General features: G+C 45.7%; 1 protein-coding gene across 1 annotated transcript in view; it reads left to right on the top strand.

The window, feature by feature from the left end:
- Positions 1–3,922: 3,922 nt before the first annotated feature.
- ankrd27 (ankyrin repeat domain 27 (VPS9 domain)) overlaps positions 3,923–18,471 on the top strand; it is a 24,440-nt gene continuing 9,891 nt past the window's right edge. The window contains exons 1-13 of the mRNA XM_013913849.1: positions 3,923–4,072; positions 7,389–7,511; positions 9,870–9,980; positions 10,121–10,429; positions 11,071–11,130; positions 12,556–12,609; positions 12,943–13,008; positions 13,344–13,420; positions 13,942–14,063; positions 15,478–15,556; positions 16,421–16,547; positions 16,644–16,736; positions 18,198–18,368. Of these exons, the coding sequence (XP_013769303.1) occupies positions 4,055–4,072; positions 7,389–7,511; positions 9,870–9,980; positions 10,121–10,429; positions 11,071–11,130; positions 12,556–12,609; positions 12,943–13,008; positions 13,344–13,420; positions 13,942–14,063; positions 15,478–15,556; positions 16,421–16,547; positions 16,644–16,736; positions 18,198–18,368 (1,410 nt within the window). The 5' untranslated portion in view covers positions 3,923–4,054. The remainder of the gene's footprint in view (positions 4,073–7,388; positions 7,512–9,869; positions 9,981–10,120; positions 10,430–11,070; positions 11,131–12,555; positions 12,610–12,942; positions 13,009–13,343; positions 13,421–13,941; positions 14,064–15,477; positions 15,557–16,420; positions 16,548–16,643; positions 16,737–18,197; positions 18,369–18,471) is intronic.

The following is an 18,471-nucleotide window of genomic DNA, read 5'->3' as shown; positions in this document are numbered from 1 at the left end:
TGGTGTGTGTGTGTGTGTGTGTGTGTGTGTGTGTGTGTGTGTGTGTGTGTGTGTGTGTGTGTCACAGGGAATATTGTCAGGTAAATGTAATGACTTGAGCCAAAACTGCATTTAGATTTTTCTTTATTTCAAATTCTCGTCTGTGATTGGTCGCTTCGCCTACATAGGAGCTTTTTATTGTGCAGCAGCAACAACAGCAAAGTCTTAAATATAAAGTTTACAATAAGAAGTGTACATGTATAAACTGACGGTGAGAATTTAAACTAGTCTAAGATTTAGAGATTTGAGAGGGAGTTGTTTTAAGTTTGAAATGAAAATGTTCCTTTTTAAGCTTAATTTTACAGATGATTAAAAATATTCAGTGTGAGCTGACGGTGCCGGCTGAGATTCGTGCCCCATGCTTGTTCCATTTCAGATTCAGGTCGTGAGATTCTTGTTCTCATTTGTCGTGTTAAAGGGAGTCTTTACTGCTGTTATTTAGTGCAGGTTGGTTTCATAGGGTTCAGCCTGGGCTTGTTCTTCTCCTTAAAACTCTCTCTTTGAGGAGAAGAACACAGACGAGCAGCTGGAAGATGAAACTGTTTAACTTTTGCCATCGCAGTCGATTTGAATCAAACACTGGATGTGACTGAAGGGCCAACTTAGAGCTTTAATTCAGGTTTTCACACCAGTTCTGTGTTAACTGTTTATGAATTACACCCATTTTCCCCACAGTGGCCCACTCTGTAGATGATGATGATGATGATTCATCTGTAAACTGTTTGCATTTCCATTTGTGAAGGCGTGGCGTGATTGTTGACCTTCACAGTTATACCTCTGCCTCCTCGTCGTGTTCTCGGTTTGTTAGATCTTGTGAAGCATGGAAATACCTCTGTGATCATCCACTGTATTTGTCTCGCAGACACTTTGGTGCTGCTGACGTGCTCGGCGCTTTCCTTCTTTTTAAAGAAAGATCCAGATTGTTTATTTGGCCAGTCCTAAAGGTTTATTTTTCTCTCTTCCTTTTAGCCTCGCTCGCTTCCTTGATGGAATAGTTCTGTGTATTTCATCTGCTCATGTTGTCATGGAAGGAGCTGTCTCATGGTGGTTGACTGTGTGTGTAAATGGCTGTAATTCCTAATCAGTTAATGCAATACTTGAGTCACACTGAAAAGGAGGAGCTGGGACGGAGGCGGGTTGCAAAGTGGCCGTCAGTTATTTTTTTTCTGTTTCCTGTAAAAGTACTCAGTATTTACTGTAAATTCCAGCATTTAAGAATAGCTTTGTTAATTTTGGAAAGTTTCAAACTAAGACATTTGTACACCCAGAAGATCTGCACTCAGCTTTTTTTACTTTTAGCGAATAAAAACATGTGAGACTGAACTGAGGTGACATGAGAGGAAACTAGGAGAGGTTTAGGAAGGATGGGTGTTCTCGTGTATGAGGCACCAAACTGTAGCTGAAGCACCTGGAAAGCGACTCCTCTCACTCGGCACCAATTCCCAGAATGAAATGATCACGATAGACGAGGGGGAAGAGAAAATGCAGAGGAATGAATCGCCACCACCTTCTTTTGCCCACCACAGCGACTCATCGGCCTCCATCTCCTCCTATCCCAGCGTCGCCCTCTGCATGTCCTCCTTCACTACATCCATGAATCTTCTCTGAGGTCTTCCTCTTTTCCTGCTGCCTGGCAGCTTCATCTTCATCATCCTTTGTCCAATAAGAGAGTCAATGAATGGATGATGATGCTGAACTTGCTCTCAAACTGTTCTCATTTCTTTCTTCAAGTTTCAGCTACTACATTAAACTTCCTGGGTAAATCTGCCTCCTGCTGGTGAAAGGTGTTTGCAGCAGGTCATTTGTTTCCAGTTCTCTCTGTTGGTTTTATAAAGTGCTGCGTGAAACTTGTTCTTCAGTCTCCTGTACCTCCACCTGCACTAAAAACAGCAAAGTCAAAGAATCTCATGTAATCAAGCATAGGTGAAGTTTCTCAGGCTGGCGTTTGTTCCCAGTGACTCCCGTGCACGCATAAATAAAATTCATTTTGCAAAGTTTGAAGCTGTAACTCGGCTCACTGTTTCTTTAAATGTTGTGTAAAGATTTGATTCTCATCACTTTGAGTTTAAAAAATGATTTGTTCACATAAACTGCTTCTGTCACTGCTATTTAAAATGTATATACATCCTGCAAACTTGGTATAGCATCTTACATGCAGGTTAGTGCATGGAAATTACGGAAATAATTAAATATGGAGACAGCGCTGGGGAAGTAAAAATTGAGAACAAGCACAAAATGGATAAAATAAAGTAGTGACAAAAAATAATGCTTGATGAAATGTGTGGTCTTGAGCTCCGATCCTATCAGAGACCTGGAAGTGTGGGTGTAATGGTGGTGACGGAGAGCTACAGAAGATGGAGGTGCAGTACACCGCGCTGGCCTGTAGGGGTCGGTGTGAGCCAGTGTGTTTGTGTAGTACACTGCACTGGCCAGTAGAGGGCAGTGTGACCCGGTGCGCTTCTCCCCTTTAATTTGTCCACATCAGATCCCATAAATGAAACGTTCGTGTACATGAACGCGTTTCTTCTTCTGTAAAAGTTTTACTTGGACAGAATCAGACTCAGGACGCTATAATCGGCGAATCGGCTCGTTTTAGCAGCTTATTTATCGCAATTCGTCTCGCAAGCTTGATAAGCTCGTAGGGCTCCTGGCAGGCTGCTGCTGCTGAGGCTGTTTGGCTTTGACATGCTAAACCCTGGATGACCGAAGGGACTCGTTAATAGCAGGTAAAATCAGTCTTCTTCCAAATCATCACATCTGTTGGCTCAATTCCGTGTTTGGAAACGCTAACGTGTCACTACGCTAAGGCAACAGTAAATCCCCAGAAACGCTAATGCTACAGGCTGTATTTTTGGTTTTAGCTAGGAGGCTAATTTAAAAACTTAAAGTCCCCGTTTACTGACAGACGCACAAAACCGAACAAACAATTGTTAGATAACTATGGATAACTTCAAATATTAATTTATCAGCGAGCAGCATAAAACTCCTCCTTGCACCTGTCATGTGAACGGTACCGTGACACAGTTTATTAGCTGCTTCCAGCGCCACGCCAGACTCCATTCACAAAATGTCAAATTTAAGAGTTACGACTTTAGTTTCATTTTAAGTTACCTTCTTGTTTCATGGATATCTATACCACAAAACAGCAAACAGCAAAATACACATTAAATTGTATTTGTTTATATATAATAGCAAATCGAAGAAGAACATCTAGGTGTTTACTCGAAACAGATGGGTTGATAACCCAATATAAACACAGTAAAAAAAAATCATAATAGAAAGGGAGAGTATGAGTGAACATATGAGATAATAGGACTTAAAAGAGTGGAAGAAAACCCTCAGGCCACCTCTGCTAAGTGTGAAGTGCAAGTGTGCCAGTTTAAAGCTGCATTTCGGAGAAACCTGGAATATAAAATCCAAGTCCTTAGAGATGCGAATCAGTTAAAAAGATAAAACACTCCCGATTTGTCTCCTTGTTTTGTGTTGAAATGATCCTACTTTTCCTTATATTCCTTCATGTCTCCTATTCTAGTGGTGAATATTCATACTAAACATGACCAAAGTTTTACTAAGACCAGTGTGTGCATAAACATCCTACAGCTTGTGAGGGGCAGCCAACCAGAAGGTGGTTGACTTAGAGGGGGCGGAGCTAATACCGCTCATCTTAGACGAAACAACTAAGCATCCACTCAGGAAAGTGAGTCTGTGAGTCATTGTGTCTTCAGATCACAGGACTTTGGTGTGACTGGGGTTTATTATCCTGAGTTTGGACGGTGATCTCGGTGTTTTGTTGGTGATGCTGTTTTTCCCTTCAACCTGAGGCTAAGACATCAGCTGTGAATGTGGCTCAAGCCCGAGTGGATGGACATTCCTCTGTCTGCTGTTTTGCTTCCAGCCTGTGAGGTCACGAGGGTCACGTGATGTTTTTTTCCCAGCATGGAGCTGCTCGGGTGGGGATTTACTGTGTGTGTTGTGCTGAACTGGTTTCCAGTGCGTGTGTGGGAGCTCAGGGAGGATGAAGCTGACCTCTGAGGTGAGTGGATCACCTGCAAGGTGTGAGCGGTCAGTTTAGAGATTTTTAAGAGATCAGAAAATGTTTAAAAACGTATTTTTCTGTCATTAAATAAAAATCAGACTCTTTAATGGGCAGAACTGATCGTGTTTTCTGTAGAATTGATCTGGTTTGTTGTGGTTTTGGCGCGCAGATGAATGAAGTGTTTTTAAATTAAATTTGGCGCTCGTACAGTAATGTTTGTAATCTCATGGATGTGCTGCAGAGTATCATTTCAGTCATGTTTTTATCAGACCTCTCAGACCGCTTTCTGTTTTCATTGAGTTTTCTTTGTTGGCATTGTTTCTCCTTTTGATGTTCAGGCTAGAAATGGGAAGAAGAACAGATTACGTAGATCCCACGCCTTTGTTTTATTAGCTGTGCTGACTTTTTAAAAGGTAAATGGTGTTTTAATAGAAAAACCCTCGGACTCAGCAGCCGAACTTCTTAAAAGAACCAAGAAAAGTGAGCACATTACAGCCCTTCTAACGGTTCTGCTGTTTGGATTGATTTTTACAGTCTTATTGTTATATTTTGAAGCCCTGCACGGCCCCTGTAAAGGTACTCGACCTGCTGTTCTTGTTCCAACTGGTGTGCGACTTCTGATGTTTGCGAGAAGGGTTCGAGCTGTTAGGGCTTCTGGATTGTGGAACAACCTGCCTGAGGAAATGTGTGTCTTCTTTACAATCACTGCTAAAGACTCGGTTACGTCTTAAGACTTCATCTCTGACTGTACCGTTATCATTTTCAATGTTAAAGTTTACGGCAGTGCAAATACAAACAGAGTGAGCAAGTATGGCTGTTTGGAAGGTCTGCAGGAGGAAGCCTCTTCTCTCTAAAATACAAACAGCAGCACAGCGTAGCTCCACACTCCTGGAACAGACGAGACCACAGTGGAGATGTTCGTCCATCACGCACAGCAGCACGTCTGGAGGAAACAAACACCTCATACAGCCGTCAGCACGCTGGAGGAGGGACGATGATCTGAGTGGACCACGAGCCTGTAGAGTCAGTGTGAGGCCGTGTGTCCCACAGCTGAAGCTCGGACCAAACCGGGTCATCAACAGGACAAAGATCCCAGCACAGCAGCAGGTCTGCAACAGAACGACTGAAGAAGAGAAGAACGGAGCTGCTGCAGAGCTCAGAGAGCTGTGCATGAGTCTGAGACCCTTTTGCTTTTCTCTGGTGATCTGTGTTCTCTGGGTGAGGTGTAAGAGCTTCGCCTCAGGCCGAACACATCTGGCTGATTACACATCTGCCGCCTCAGTGAAGGAAATCACACTTTTATAACCTGTGGGAATTTTTAACTTTTCACTTGCAGAAATGTGAGACAGAAAATGGAGCGTGGTGGTTTTTACTTTCCTTATCAACACAACGACAATGATATACCAGCTAAATGCAGGCAAGGAGATGACCTGCTTTTTTGTGCATTGTTTCCACAAAACTCCGGTTGCAGCTCACTGATGTGTGGGGGAAAGTTGTTTATTATTGAATGCATGAACTGAGATAATCAGTTTAGTCCCAAACACATCATTCAGATCCTCACGCTGCAGACGCTACAAACAGGGAACGGCTTTTACTTCAGAACTGGACTAAAATGCCTGTTTATTGAACTAGCTGCTGATTACGTTTCAATCAGTCGGAACAACGAAAAAATAATCGGCTCTGTTACAGTTGGTGCATTCAGTGTTTTACCTTTGAAAGGTTTAGAAAATGTTCCACTTCTTTCAGTAAATCCAGATGCTGTAACAGCAGTTCTAATCAGACAAGCTTGACCAGTGTACACCTCTGACTGGTTCTTTTGAAGAATGGGAACAATTTTAGTTGACCCCAGTCTTTGGGTCATCGGTGTGAGTGATGCTGATATGCAATACTTCTGCATTTAGTACAATTTTGAAAACAGTTTGGTGATCAGTGGAAGTGTGCAGGGTTAAAGATCAGAAATTAGAGCCTCTTATTGCAGGGCAGCAGCCCGAGCAGAGAAGATCAGCCCCCCCAGCCACCTCCTCCACGCTCATCTAGGGCTTGTGTGTGTGAATGGGTGAATGTAGTCAGGCGTTCCCGGGAGAGCCAAGAGACATTATCTCTCCAGTGAGTCCTGGGTTTACCCCGCGGCCTCCTCCCAGTAGGACATGCCTGAAATACTTCACTCGGGAGGGATTCATCCTAGCCAGGTCCCCAAACCAGCTCAGCGGACTCCTTTCAAGGTGGAGGAGTAGTGGCTCTGCTCCGAGCTCCTCCTGGATAACTGAACTTCTCGCCCAGTCTCTAAGGAAGAGGCCTCAGAGACTGGGTCAGAAGCAGATAACTTTTAAACTCTTTGAAGCTGGAAGACCGCTCCAGCTTTACAGAAGCTTAAAAGAAGTTAGCTTTGATAGCATGTTTTTGTTTTGTTTTTTCAAAATAAAAGCGCTGTCACACCCAGGTTCAAAACGATGTGTCTTCTGTTGAAGGCATCTACAGTCCTGTAACACCTTCAGAGGACTCGTGGTTTACAGCTGCAGGTAGATGGAGTCAAAAGTTCAAACCACCTAACTGCTCACCTCTTTAGGCTCGGTGAATTGTAATTAGACATTAACGCTCTTATTTGCAGCATTAGTAACTACAGACTCGGGGAGATTTTTCCGAGGCCTCACATCCAGCCTGGCCAGGTTGGAGCCGGTGAAGCTTTGTCTGGATGGAGGATTATTAGATCAATCGTACGGAAATAAACCAGTTCAATAAGAATTGGATCAGCTGAGAGAGAAGCAGCCCTGGTTTCTTCAGATCCAGGCAGCACAGCTTCATACGTGACCGTGAGCGACTTCTGGGGGGCCTGAACACTGCAGATTGACAGAACGAGATGGGAACATAAGCCCCCACCCCACCCCCACCCACCCCCACCCACATTAGGCTGGAAACGAGATTGAAAGGGACTTCTTGTCCGGTGGCCTCAAAGACCATAAATGAGCTTGTTTTCAGGTCTTGTCCTAAGATTCAAATTTGGAGGCATTAAGGAATCATGAGATCTTTTGTCGTTGTTGTTGTTGTTGTTGCTTGGCTTTTCTCAAACATCAATGAGCAGTATTGCCACATGCTATCGACAGGAAACCAGCAGCTGCTCTCAGAGAGGCTGATGTGGAAGATTTATTCTCTACAATTATTTATAATCCCCAGAAGATGAGTCCTGACAGGGCTGCACCCCACAGTCCTCTCCCCACGAAGGGTTTAACTGGTCACATACTTATAAAAGTCCTTGACACGTACTTGGTTGATAATTAAGGTCTTTCCTCCCATCATCCTCCTGTCCCGTCTGCAGGATCCAGACCTCCAGCTCCTTATGGCTGTATATGATGAGAACATCCTGAAGAATCCTTTCTACCTGGCCTTGGAGAAGCAGAGACCCGACCTTTGCAGCCAAGTGGCAGAGCTCCACGGCATCGTGAGTTTGACCCGTCATCTCATTTATGTCACCAGACAAGCCCACCTGCATGTATGTGAGGATCAGGTACCGGATCACGATATCAGACGGCGATTAATCAGAGAGCGCTCTGTCTGGGTGTCACATGGCTGTGAGTCTGCGGCGTCTATTCACTTAGATGATCAATGTTTTTTAAAAATGGGTGGAAAATGCTTCAGACTGAGCAGATGTGATTAAATGTAACGGTAGGTAGGGCTGTTCGATATAACGATATATATCTGATGACGATATAAAAACGTCTGTCGTTTGTTTCGTGGTGTCGCAAAATAAACTGTTACAGCAATATTTGTTCATGCTTTGATCACTGCAGTGGCTGTATTCATTTCTTAAAGTTCTCTCTTTCATTTACATGTAATATAACCACACTACGGACGGACAAGCGCCTGTTTTTATGCGTTGTTGTTAGCAACAACGACGGTAACGCCATCGCGTGTCCGCTTGTTTATGTTCCACATAAACCTTTCACAATAAACCTCAGGATCCTGTTGAGACTTTTCAAAATAAACTGAATCACGTGAAAGAGCAGAGTGTTTACAGATGAGAAGTTAAAAAAGACGCCAGGTGCTAAAAAATAAAGCTTAGACTCAGACGTTAGAGCAGGCTTCTCCCCGCAGCACGCCGTGTGATAAATACTAACAAAGAAACGGCGCCGTTACAACTTATGTCTAAAAATGTGTCGTTTCATGCATCGGTTAAAACACTCGACTCAGCTACACGACGCCCAGCTGGGAACACTTCACGCAGGTCGAGCTGCCCGAGATTCACAGACTTTACAGAAAATGTTACATTTTTGATTTATATCGTTACCGGGACGACAGATGTCTGATATCGGGATATGAGATTGTGGTCATATCGCGCAGCCCTGATAGTAGGAATTGTGAATGGAGGGAACAAGCAGAAGAATTGAGCTTCGGTGACAGGGTGAGGAGCTCAGGTCCATCTGACCCGGCTGCCTCACGGAGGAAGTGATGTCAGGCGTGAGGCCGCGAGGCAGATCCAGCACACGCCAGAGAGACGGCGCTGCTCGTCTGTTAGGAACACATCAGTGTGCAGCTGGAGACCCTCGTGTTGCTTCGTCTGCAGGTGGCTGGGGGTCTGAGCGTCTGTCTCTGCTCAGGAAGGTTTGCACTAATAAACAACAGGGGTGAAAATGAGGAAACGGCACAGAGCTCAAAATAACTGCAGCAGAACCTGAATAAGTCCAGGTGTGAGCCGGCTGCAGAGCTCTGCCAGTTTCTATCACAGAACAGCTTCTCGCTTCCTCCTCAGTGGTTGAAGGCTGCGCCTACAAACAGCTGAGAATCACACCAGCCCCTTAAAGCAGGTTAAAGATCAGAGTCGGGGACGTTATCTCTGTTACAATGTTTGAGGTAAAAGAAGCGCGCTCAGCCGGGGTTTCAAACACAGCGACACCTTTACACCACTTCCTGCCTCACGGTGGGTCAGCGTGGGGTTTCTGGTGGTTTCAACGCGCTCTGCTGCCATCCCTTCACTCTCAGTTAGTTAGAGGAGCATTGTTTTGGTCGGACTGTTAAAGCGGGGTTGATACATTTCATTTGGCTGTCAGTGAAGCGCAGAGATATCAGATGAGCTGACAAGCTGCAAAGCGGCGCTCTAAACCTCGTTTGAGCTTGTTAAAGATGACGATCGGACGCCTGGAGCAGCAGATGAGAATCAGATGTCTGAACGCCGGCCAGTCGGGTCATCTGCACGCCGTCAAAACATCAGTGGGGAAAAAAAAATGCGTGTAAGTGCATTAAAGCTGCAGTTCGCAGCAGAGGCGGAAAAATCAGTTCTACATGGCACAGCGTGCACATGCTGTGCATACGTCAGGGCTTCAGCAGCTGCTCTGGCTCGTGACTGCGTCTTCAGATCCTTAATCAAATGCTGCCGATCAGGTCATGTGCTTTTATTGACTTCATGTGAACATCTTAAAAACAAATGACGGCTGTTTAATGTCAGTGTTTCTGCGCTATTTTCAGACCATCGGACACTCGAATGTGCAGAGAAACACTGTGGAGCCTCGGCTCTGTATTTTAATACTCCCACCACACACCGAAGTGCCGTATACTTCACGATAAACATCTACTATTTTAAAAGCGTGAGTGAGTTAGAGGCCAGGAGCCATCTCAGTGCTGTTCATCATCTAACCGCAGTTAATACAGTGAAGATTCCACTCTTTGTACCATTTGATCCTATTTTCTGCTTCCTAACACAGATCAGACCTTATCTGATTGTCGTTGGTGTGGAAAGGTCACTCTAAATCTGTGCTGAGTGCTTAATAAATGGAATACCCTGCGTGTCGCCTTGAACCTGCAGGTTCTGGTGCCGTGCTGTGGAAGTTTGACCCTCAGCAGCTACTCGGACTCTCACTTCGACAGCTATGTGCTGCAGCCCGTGGAGGACGGTTATAAGACTGCGGACGGGAAGGTCTGTCTTCAACACAAGCCAGTCTGTGCTGCTCGTTGTTGCCAGAGGCTGAGTTTAAACGCACCGCTGTCCTACTTTTACAGTCCTAAAAATACAAAAAGAGGCTGTTTAACAGCTTTTTACCTCTGTGTGTGTTACAGGAGGTCCGGATCCAGGACAGGCAGGTCCTGCTGGGATCCGGGTTCCCGGCTCCAGTGTCGATCCCCATCCTGTTCGAGGAGACCTTCTACAACGACCGGGAGCAAAGCTACAGCATCCTGTGCGTCTCCAGGCCCATGGAGGTGGACCCGAGCCTGTCCGAGGTCAGCACGCCGTCTTCTTACAGCCTGAGGAGCCTGGAGGACGTCAGGGAGTTCCTGGGCCGCCACGCCCAGAAGATGGACAAGCACATCCAGAGCTTCTGTCAGGCCTTCAGGGAGCAGGAGAGGAAGGGACTCCGGCACCACATAGTAGGGATGACAGACACAAAACACAACCCTGGTGATAAACGGACTAGAGTGACAAACGGGGGGCTGAAGGAAACGGAGCTCTGGGCGTGTCTGACCTAAAATGGCACGCCTCACAGGTTTCGTCATTCTTTTACCACAGACAGGTTTGCGCTCCCATGACTCAGATAAGGCTGAAATACTGGTGCAATCACAAGGTTTTTCCAGCTGGTTGGGTAATCCGTGTTAGTGTCTGGTGGTTAGCAGGGCCACCGACTGATTTGAGCGATGGTTTCCCAGCAGCTACCATCGGTCTCCAGCGTCACTCACAGCTGGTTGGAAATCCTCCCTGTGGTTGCAGATGGTTGCAGACTCGTCTCAAGGCCTGTTATTGGCAGACAAGTTGATGTCACATGTCTACAGAACTTGTCATTGTACAGCTGCAGCTATCGCCCCCCAGTGGCCATCAAAAAGAGTGCGGGTTTAAGGCTCCTCCAGCTAGCTTCACTTTGATTTAATACATGACAACAATGCAAACAACACCTCCAGGAGAGCGTGCATCTTTTTAGCGTTAATGTGTTTGAATGTTTTCGAGTCTTTAGGGGATTTTTGCGTTCGATGTTTTTCTTTCCTGCTGAGCTAACAGCTGTTCTGTTTCCTGTCAGGACTCGGTGAACGGTCTTTACACTAAATGTCTTCAGTGTCTGCTGAGAGACTCTCACCTGGTGAGTAGAAACAATCTTTATTTGTCACGTTAAAACTGGCTGAATGAAAATCCGCCTTTCTCTCCTTGATTTGGAGAATATTTATTTCTGGCTTCTTCACCTGGGGCCAATATTCACTCTTCTATGTCTTTATTATTCGCGTGCTTCTCTGGTTTGCATGGTGGCTCGGTGCGTTCACGGTTATTTGTGTGATTATCTGACTTTGTTTCGTTTGTCCCTCGATGCACGATGTCATCAAAGGCGTGAGAAACGTGGTCGAGTAACACGGCCGTGCTTTTTGAGCATGTGACTGTTAAAGCTCTCCGTGTCTCCGCTTCGTTTCTTTTTAATAAAACTGTGAGCTTGTGTTTGAGAGCCGATTCTGCCGGAGGGAAGAGCAGCTGATGGAAAGTGCTGATTACTCACTGAGAGGCTGCTGTTTTAGTTTAACAGCGATCCAGTCCGCTGTGAGCCTGAGCTGGATAAGAGATTTGCACCATACAAAGGACGAGCAGTCCAGTCGGTCAGGATGTTGAATCTGTGGCACCAACTACAGAGGTTTTAGCAAAATCACCTGTATTAAAAGGATTCTTATTCAAATCTCTAAAATAACATAAAAATTGGGAGAAAATGCAGATTTCTGTCACTCATTGTTTCTGCTGTGTGCAAACTTGGTGATTCCCTCACAACGTCCTGTGTTAAGGCAGGAAAACTTTGTCGGAATAATCCCCCAGAACTGAACTTCCCATGAACTCAGACAAGCAGCAGGTCTGAGGGTGCTTCCTGCACCACCTGCTGCTCGCTGACGTGAGTATTTCAATACTCTGCAGGCACAGATGCTCAGCAGTGTGCTGTGAACAATCATGACAGTCCAACATGCTTTTTACTGCAGAAGAAGCTCATGTGAGCGTTGCATGTAAGCGGGGCCGTACTGAGTCGGCAGCTGTAGTTCAGAAAAGTCCCGCTTTCGTTGATTCAGGCATCTGTGACCTCGGTGCAGTCGCTTCCCTCTTTGTGGGAAATGAAACGAAACAGCACGTAAACCAGAGGAAGCATTCTGGTGAAACATCATCGTTGGTCGTTAATGCTTCGTTAGATCAACCTCGTTGTAAAATGTTGTGTTAATGCGGCCACGTTACGTTCTGTTGGCTTTGCACACGTGAGCGTTTTGCTGCTGTCATGTGGGGAGGAATCGTTTCCTCCGGTTCGGAAAAAAAGGATCGAACCCCAAACAGTGTCATGTGACCGCCGTAACTAATGCTTCAAATCAGCTTCCTTTAATCAGCGTGACCTCTGACCCGACGCACACACGCAGGATGCTGCGAGTTCCTCTGGACTGGATGATTCGATGATATGTGGCCGCGGCGTCTGCGACTCAGCAGTTTTGGGCCTGATCACATCCTCTAACGCCTTCCTCTTCCCCTGCATGCTTTGTGTTTTCTGCAGAAACTTCTGGCAAAGCAGGAGCTTCAGATGACGCTCCTCAAACAGGCTGTGGAGGTAACGTCTCTGGGTTCAGTGAAGGAGAAAGGTTGACACGTAGACGCAAGTTTAAGTTTGCAAGAAAGATTTCATCAAACACATGCAGAAGCTCCCACAGCTGTCACACGTAACTTCCTGCTTCATGCCAGTGAAACTGTAAAGGAATCGATTAATAAGCTGAATAACTCAATAAGATATTTACAAAAAATAAGACGGCGCTCAATGTGGGCAAAGCTACATGTGACAGAAGCAGCTTAATAATCCAAACATGCAGCTATTTTGGTGCGAGGTGAGAAACTTGAGCTGTTCCTGACACGTATTAAAATATTGGTTTTCCTCTTCTTTTCCCAGATGTACGTTCATCATGGTATCCATGAATTAATCTTTAACTTTGTGGGAACGCTTGAGGCCAGCCAGGTAGGTCTGAGCTCAGATTTCCTCATTAGACGTAACGAGGGAGCGAATAAACCGTCTGTTCGTCCGCTTTCTTCCACCACCAGATCCTGAGTGATCTGCTCACGTGCCTCCTGCATACACACACATCCCTGTGGTGTTTTTGCTGCGCGCTGCTGCAGATATAATGTCAAACACGCAGCCTGCAGGGATCACTTGTCTTTGCAGAGGGATCGTTGTTTCAGTGATGGAAGCCTTAATATTTCTCCTTCTTGCTCTTTATTACTGTGATGACCCCAAAAAGAGGCTTTGACAGTTTCAAAAGTTCCTCTCCCGTCTCTTGTGCTGCCGGTCGACAGGACGCTGCCTTCAACAAAACCACCAGGAGTCTGCAGGAGCTGCAGCAGAAAGAGCTGGGAGTCAAACCCGAGTTCAGGTCAGTTCCACACCGGAGCGGACTTTGAGACCCAGACCTCTGCAGCGTCAAATCTGGTTCTGCTGACAGGTTTAACCAGCGCTTGCTGTTCTGAACACGTTACAGACGATGTTTAAATGTGCAAAATGCCTTCAACGTTTACACGGACCCAGTTAAGGCGACCTGATCGTGGCAGCGTTCCAGCAGCTTACATAGACAAAGACGATACGTGTTCATGGTTTATGAAGTCAAATTTTATTTCAGACTTGTTTTTAAATACGTCCTGGTCAGTCTGACCCGAGGGACAGCTCAGGGTCCCAACAGTGGAGACCATCCAAGGGTTACTGGTGAAATAGAGCGATCATGAAGACTTGCGTCATGTTTCATTGCACCATGTGATTGGTTCTGTCTCTGTTTTGTAAATTGAATCTGTTGTTTAGCTGTGTGCCTCCTTCCTTTAGCCCGAGCCACTGAAGCTTTGTGAATGTGTCCGTTCGATGTCTCTGACCCATCGTCTGTCCCCCGTTCTTCTGTCTCTGCAGCATAAACTTGTCTCGGGCTAAAAGAGAGCTGAGCCAGCTCAACCAGCAGACGTCCCCCCTCCTCAAACTGCTCTGCCTGCGTAGAGTCGCGCTGACCGCCACCCAGACCCCGAGACGCACCGGTACTTACTCTGTTGGTTTGTGTGTGCGGAGCTAAAACGAGTGTGTGAGCTCATCGACCTCCTTTGTAGGAGAAGCAGTTTAAATGTGTGTGTGGAGCTTCAGCGCTCGCTTTAATGGAAGTATGTCACAGCTCGCCATGAGCGGGTCCCTTGCAGCCTCAGATTTGCAACACATTGGAACCAGTTCTAGTCAGTCTGCAGCTGGTCTGTGGTGCACCACATACTGCATGCCAAAGCACCCTCGAGCAAGACGCTGAACCCCGAGTTTCCTCAGGTGGATTCATGGATGTTGGGTCGTGCACAGGTGTGGATGAGGCTTGCAGTACAAAGTAATTTGTCACAGACACAGAGGTTGCAAGTCCATTGGCATTAATCCATCCATTTATTCATTCGCTTCCGCCTATCCTTTTCAGGGTCGCGGGGGCGCTGGAGCCTATCCCAGCTGTCATAGGGCGAGAAGCGGGGTACACCCTGGACAGGTCGCCAGTCTGTCGCAGGGCCAACACACAGGGACAGACAACCATTCACACTCACATTCACACCTAGTGGCAATTTGGATTAATCAATTAACCTATCCCCACAAGCTGCATGTCTTTGGACGGTGGGAGGAAGCCGGAGTACCTGGAGGGAACCCACGCAAACACGGGGAGAACATGCAAACTCCACACAGAAAGATCCCGGCCTGATGGTGGAATTGAACTCAGGACCTTCTTGCTGCGAGGCAACAGTGCTAACCACCGTGTTGCCATTAATCCATATTATTGATAATATTAACGTAATATTTGCGATCATGTCGTAGTTTCCATCCTTGGGCTGTGCTGCAAAAACACAAAGTCTGAGAGCTTGGGAGGCCTGCACTGTTTTCAGCTGTTTCGGTGACACCAGGGGCGACCCAGTGTTAGCCAGCTGATTTAAATGCGGTGCAGATCTAATCGAATTTAACGTCAAATTAAACTTCAGTTTATGTCATTTGGACACGTTTGTAGAAAAAGTCCCAAACAGGACAAAAAAACCCTGTAAATATCTAATAGTTTTCAATTGGATCACTCTGAGAAAATCACATTAGATCCAGGAGTCTGACAAATGAGACCATTCCTTTATTTTCTCGCGGTGACATAAGAGAAACCACCTTATTAAACGTGTAATGCAGGGAAATGCGGGACTCATCAGAGAGCGGCTGTGCGACTCTTGTGTTTCCCTAAAGAAAAGGACAGTACCGACTCTGTGAGCTTCCATTTGTGCAGTTTGCTTTGGTAATCCAAGCTTATTGGATCACGGCAACAACCCCGCTGTCAGCCTGCAGCGCCGAGCTGACGAGAGGCCAGTTTACTCATTAGTGCTGAGCTGAGGGAGAGATGAACGGGAAGAATGACTCTTCAGTTTCCACTCACTGACTGTGTGTCTCCCTCCACAGTGAGCATAGAAGCCGTGAGCGCCGACGACCTGCTGTCTGTCGTCCTCTATCTGCTGGTGAAGACGGAAATCCCCAACTGGTGAGCGAAAGGGGAACTGCCTGCGACCTTTGACCTTCTGTCGTGAATAAAATGCAGAGAAATGAGGAAGAAATGAGGCAGTGAAAACAAAAAGACGACTCACAGTTTTACAGTTTTGGGTCAAAGGGATGGTATCGCAGCCCTGCTCGATTCTGCAGGTCTCGCATGTGGGCGTGGCTAAACTATAACACTGGCTTCACCCACATTTGTGAAATTTGGAACCATCGGACCAAAAATTCAGTTTTTTAAACTTAACATCTCATTTTGGCAGCGTCTGTGTCCGTTTCATTTATATTTTTAGGTTTTCTGGGTCACACTTTCCTCTTGGAGGTTAAATCAGATGCTTTTGAGCTTTCGATAACGGGCGTGTCCACGATGCCACGGTACAAAAAGTTGCTATAATTGGAATTTATATTTTCTAATGTGCCGCAAACTTCACAACCTGGAGACATTTTAATATTAAAAACATCTCGAGCGGTTCCTGTGTTTGTTCTGCAGCAGAACCTGCTCAGCCTGAACTCTGCAGCGCCCCCTATGAGGCAGGAGGTGAAGTTTTTGCGTTTACTGCACTGTGCAGCTGAGGACACGGACCGGTGGCCTCCAATAGTGACTTTAACAATCAATGTTAATGTTTTATGATCAAATGCATCATTTTTATTGCAATATTTGATTACTTTATTGAATTCATAATGTTTGTTGACTGTAAACTGTCCACAGCGCGTGATTTTTCCTCTATGAATAAGCACAATTAATCTTCCAGTGAAAGGCAGCCTAACTGGAGGCTGCTGAGGATGATCTATAGTTATGAAACATCATTTGGGTTAATAAGATGTAGCTTGGTGATCTAATTTGTCTTATCTTCAGGATGGCCAACCTGAGCTACATCAGGAACTTCTGCTTCAGCCACTCGAGTAAAGATGAGCTCAGCTACTGTCTGAGCACCTTCGAGGCGGCGGTGGAGTACATCAACCTGGGGAAGCTGCAGAACTCTGTGAGACACAAACACACTGCTGTCGTATCTCAGCAGCTGCTTCACTGTGCTGGAGATCATCCATGTGTTTTCTCCTGTTTTTGCCTCCTTCCTCAGGGCTCTGGTGAGCTCAGCGACAAGGCGCTGTTCAAGGAGAGGATGAGTCTGCTGACTCAGGGTGTAGCCACGCCCATTAATTGTCTGTTTGAGGTGAGCTGCAGCCAGAGACGTTAGCAGATGTCCCATAAAAGATCAGCATGATGTCTAAAACTGCTCCTACATGATGTGTATTTGTTTTTTTTGTACAGTGGGATGTAAAAGCTTCTCCTGATGCTGTGAATGTTTTTACAGATCCTTCGAGGTCCAATTCAGTTTGAAGGAGAAGGAATTTAAGAGAGTGAAATAAAAACTGTTATTTAGCACTTAAAATCTTCAGCTCTGTTCCCTCTGTTGGCATTTCTTCTGTTTATGTTCATTATGTTTCCTGGTGTTTTCCAGGCCATGAAAGTGATTTAAATGTGTAGTAACTATTTTTGGGGGTTATTTTTATATTGTACATAGATCAGAGTAATTACGTCTTCCAAGAAGCTGATACATTCAGATAAACTTATAATTAATCTGTTAAAAATACATAGGAGTGGGTTTGTGGAAGCCGTCATATCCCCTCACCATATTTGAGTACAGTGGCCAGGAAGGACACCCCTCCCCCTTCTAACACCTGAATACAAGCTAACGTATCAGATTGTTAGCTTGAGGGTCCTAAGAAAAACCCACTTTTCCTCAGATAAACAGTATGATTACATTCTCACATGATATGAAAGTTTATTCACTAAGTGTCAGTTACATCCACTTTATAGAAACTTTTGCTGACAGCAGCAAAAACACAATAGCTAACACCAGCAAAAAAACAGGCTAACAGCCGCTAACGGAGGCTAACAGCAGAAAAACGTAGCAGCTAACGGAGGCTAACAGCAGCAAAAACACAATAGCTAACAGCAGCAAAAACACAGCAGCTAACAGAGGCTAACAGCAGAAAAACGTAGCAGCTAACGGAGGCTAACAGCAGCAAAAACACAGCAGCTAACAGAGGCTAACAGCAGCAAAAACACAATAGCTAACAGCAGCAAAAACACAGCAGCTAACAGAGGTTAACAGCAGCAAAAACACAGCAGCTAACAGAGGCTAACAGCAGCAAAAACAATAGCTAACAGCAGCAAAAAAAATAGTCTAACAGCTGCTAACGGAGGCTAACAGCAGCAAAAACACAGCAGCTAACAGAGGCTAACAGCAGCTTACCAACAGAAAGGTTTACCTCAGTAACACTGTCAGCAGTCAAAAGTGACTCCTGACTCCTCCAGAGTAAATAAAAGTGGACACTTCTCACCCAGCATTGACAGCTGAGGTAAACAGCAGACAGATGTGGAAAACCCCTGGGTTGCATCTGGATGGATCCGCTCCCCAAACAGTGATAGCAACACGCTCGCTGGCTACGGCTGTTATGGGGTGCGCTCTGAAAGTCTGAATTTAATGTTTTTGATCTCTCTTGGCTAACATGTTTATCCTATACCCTCCACTATACCGAAGAACACTCATTTGACGGCAATCTACAGTCTTCTGACATCTAGTGGCGAGATTTTGCTAATGCTCAGTTTGCTCCTGTGTGTTTTGTAGCACATAGCAAATGGAAATGAAGAGGAGGTTGAACGCCTGCTGAGTGATGGAGAGGCCGATGAAGATGTGAAGATGTGTCATCCTCTCTGCTCCTGTGACCTCTGTGACCTCCAGCTGTCCGGGTCAGTGTCCAAACTCACACAGACAAACACGCAGAGGTACAGAGAGTACGTCAAAGCATTCACATGAAAATAACGAAGAATAAAGAAGAGTAAAGGCTAGGGATGGGTACCGGTGTCCGGTGCCATGATGGCACCGGTTCTGACATAAACGG

This window comes from Pundamilia nyererei, unplaced genomic scaffold (genome assembly GCF_000239375.1).
Source record: "Pundamilia nyererei isolate P.nyererei 1_Seehausen unplaced genomic scaffold, PunNye1.0 scaffold00154, whole genome shotgun sequence".
Taxonomy (NCBI): Eukaryota; Metazoa; Chordata; class Actinopteri; order Cichliformes; family Cichlidae; genus Pundamilia; species Pundamilia nyererei.
Note: the sequence above shows the minus strand (reverse complement) of the source record. Positions and strands in the feature narration are given on the sequence as shown.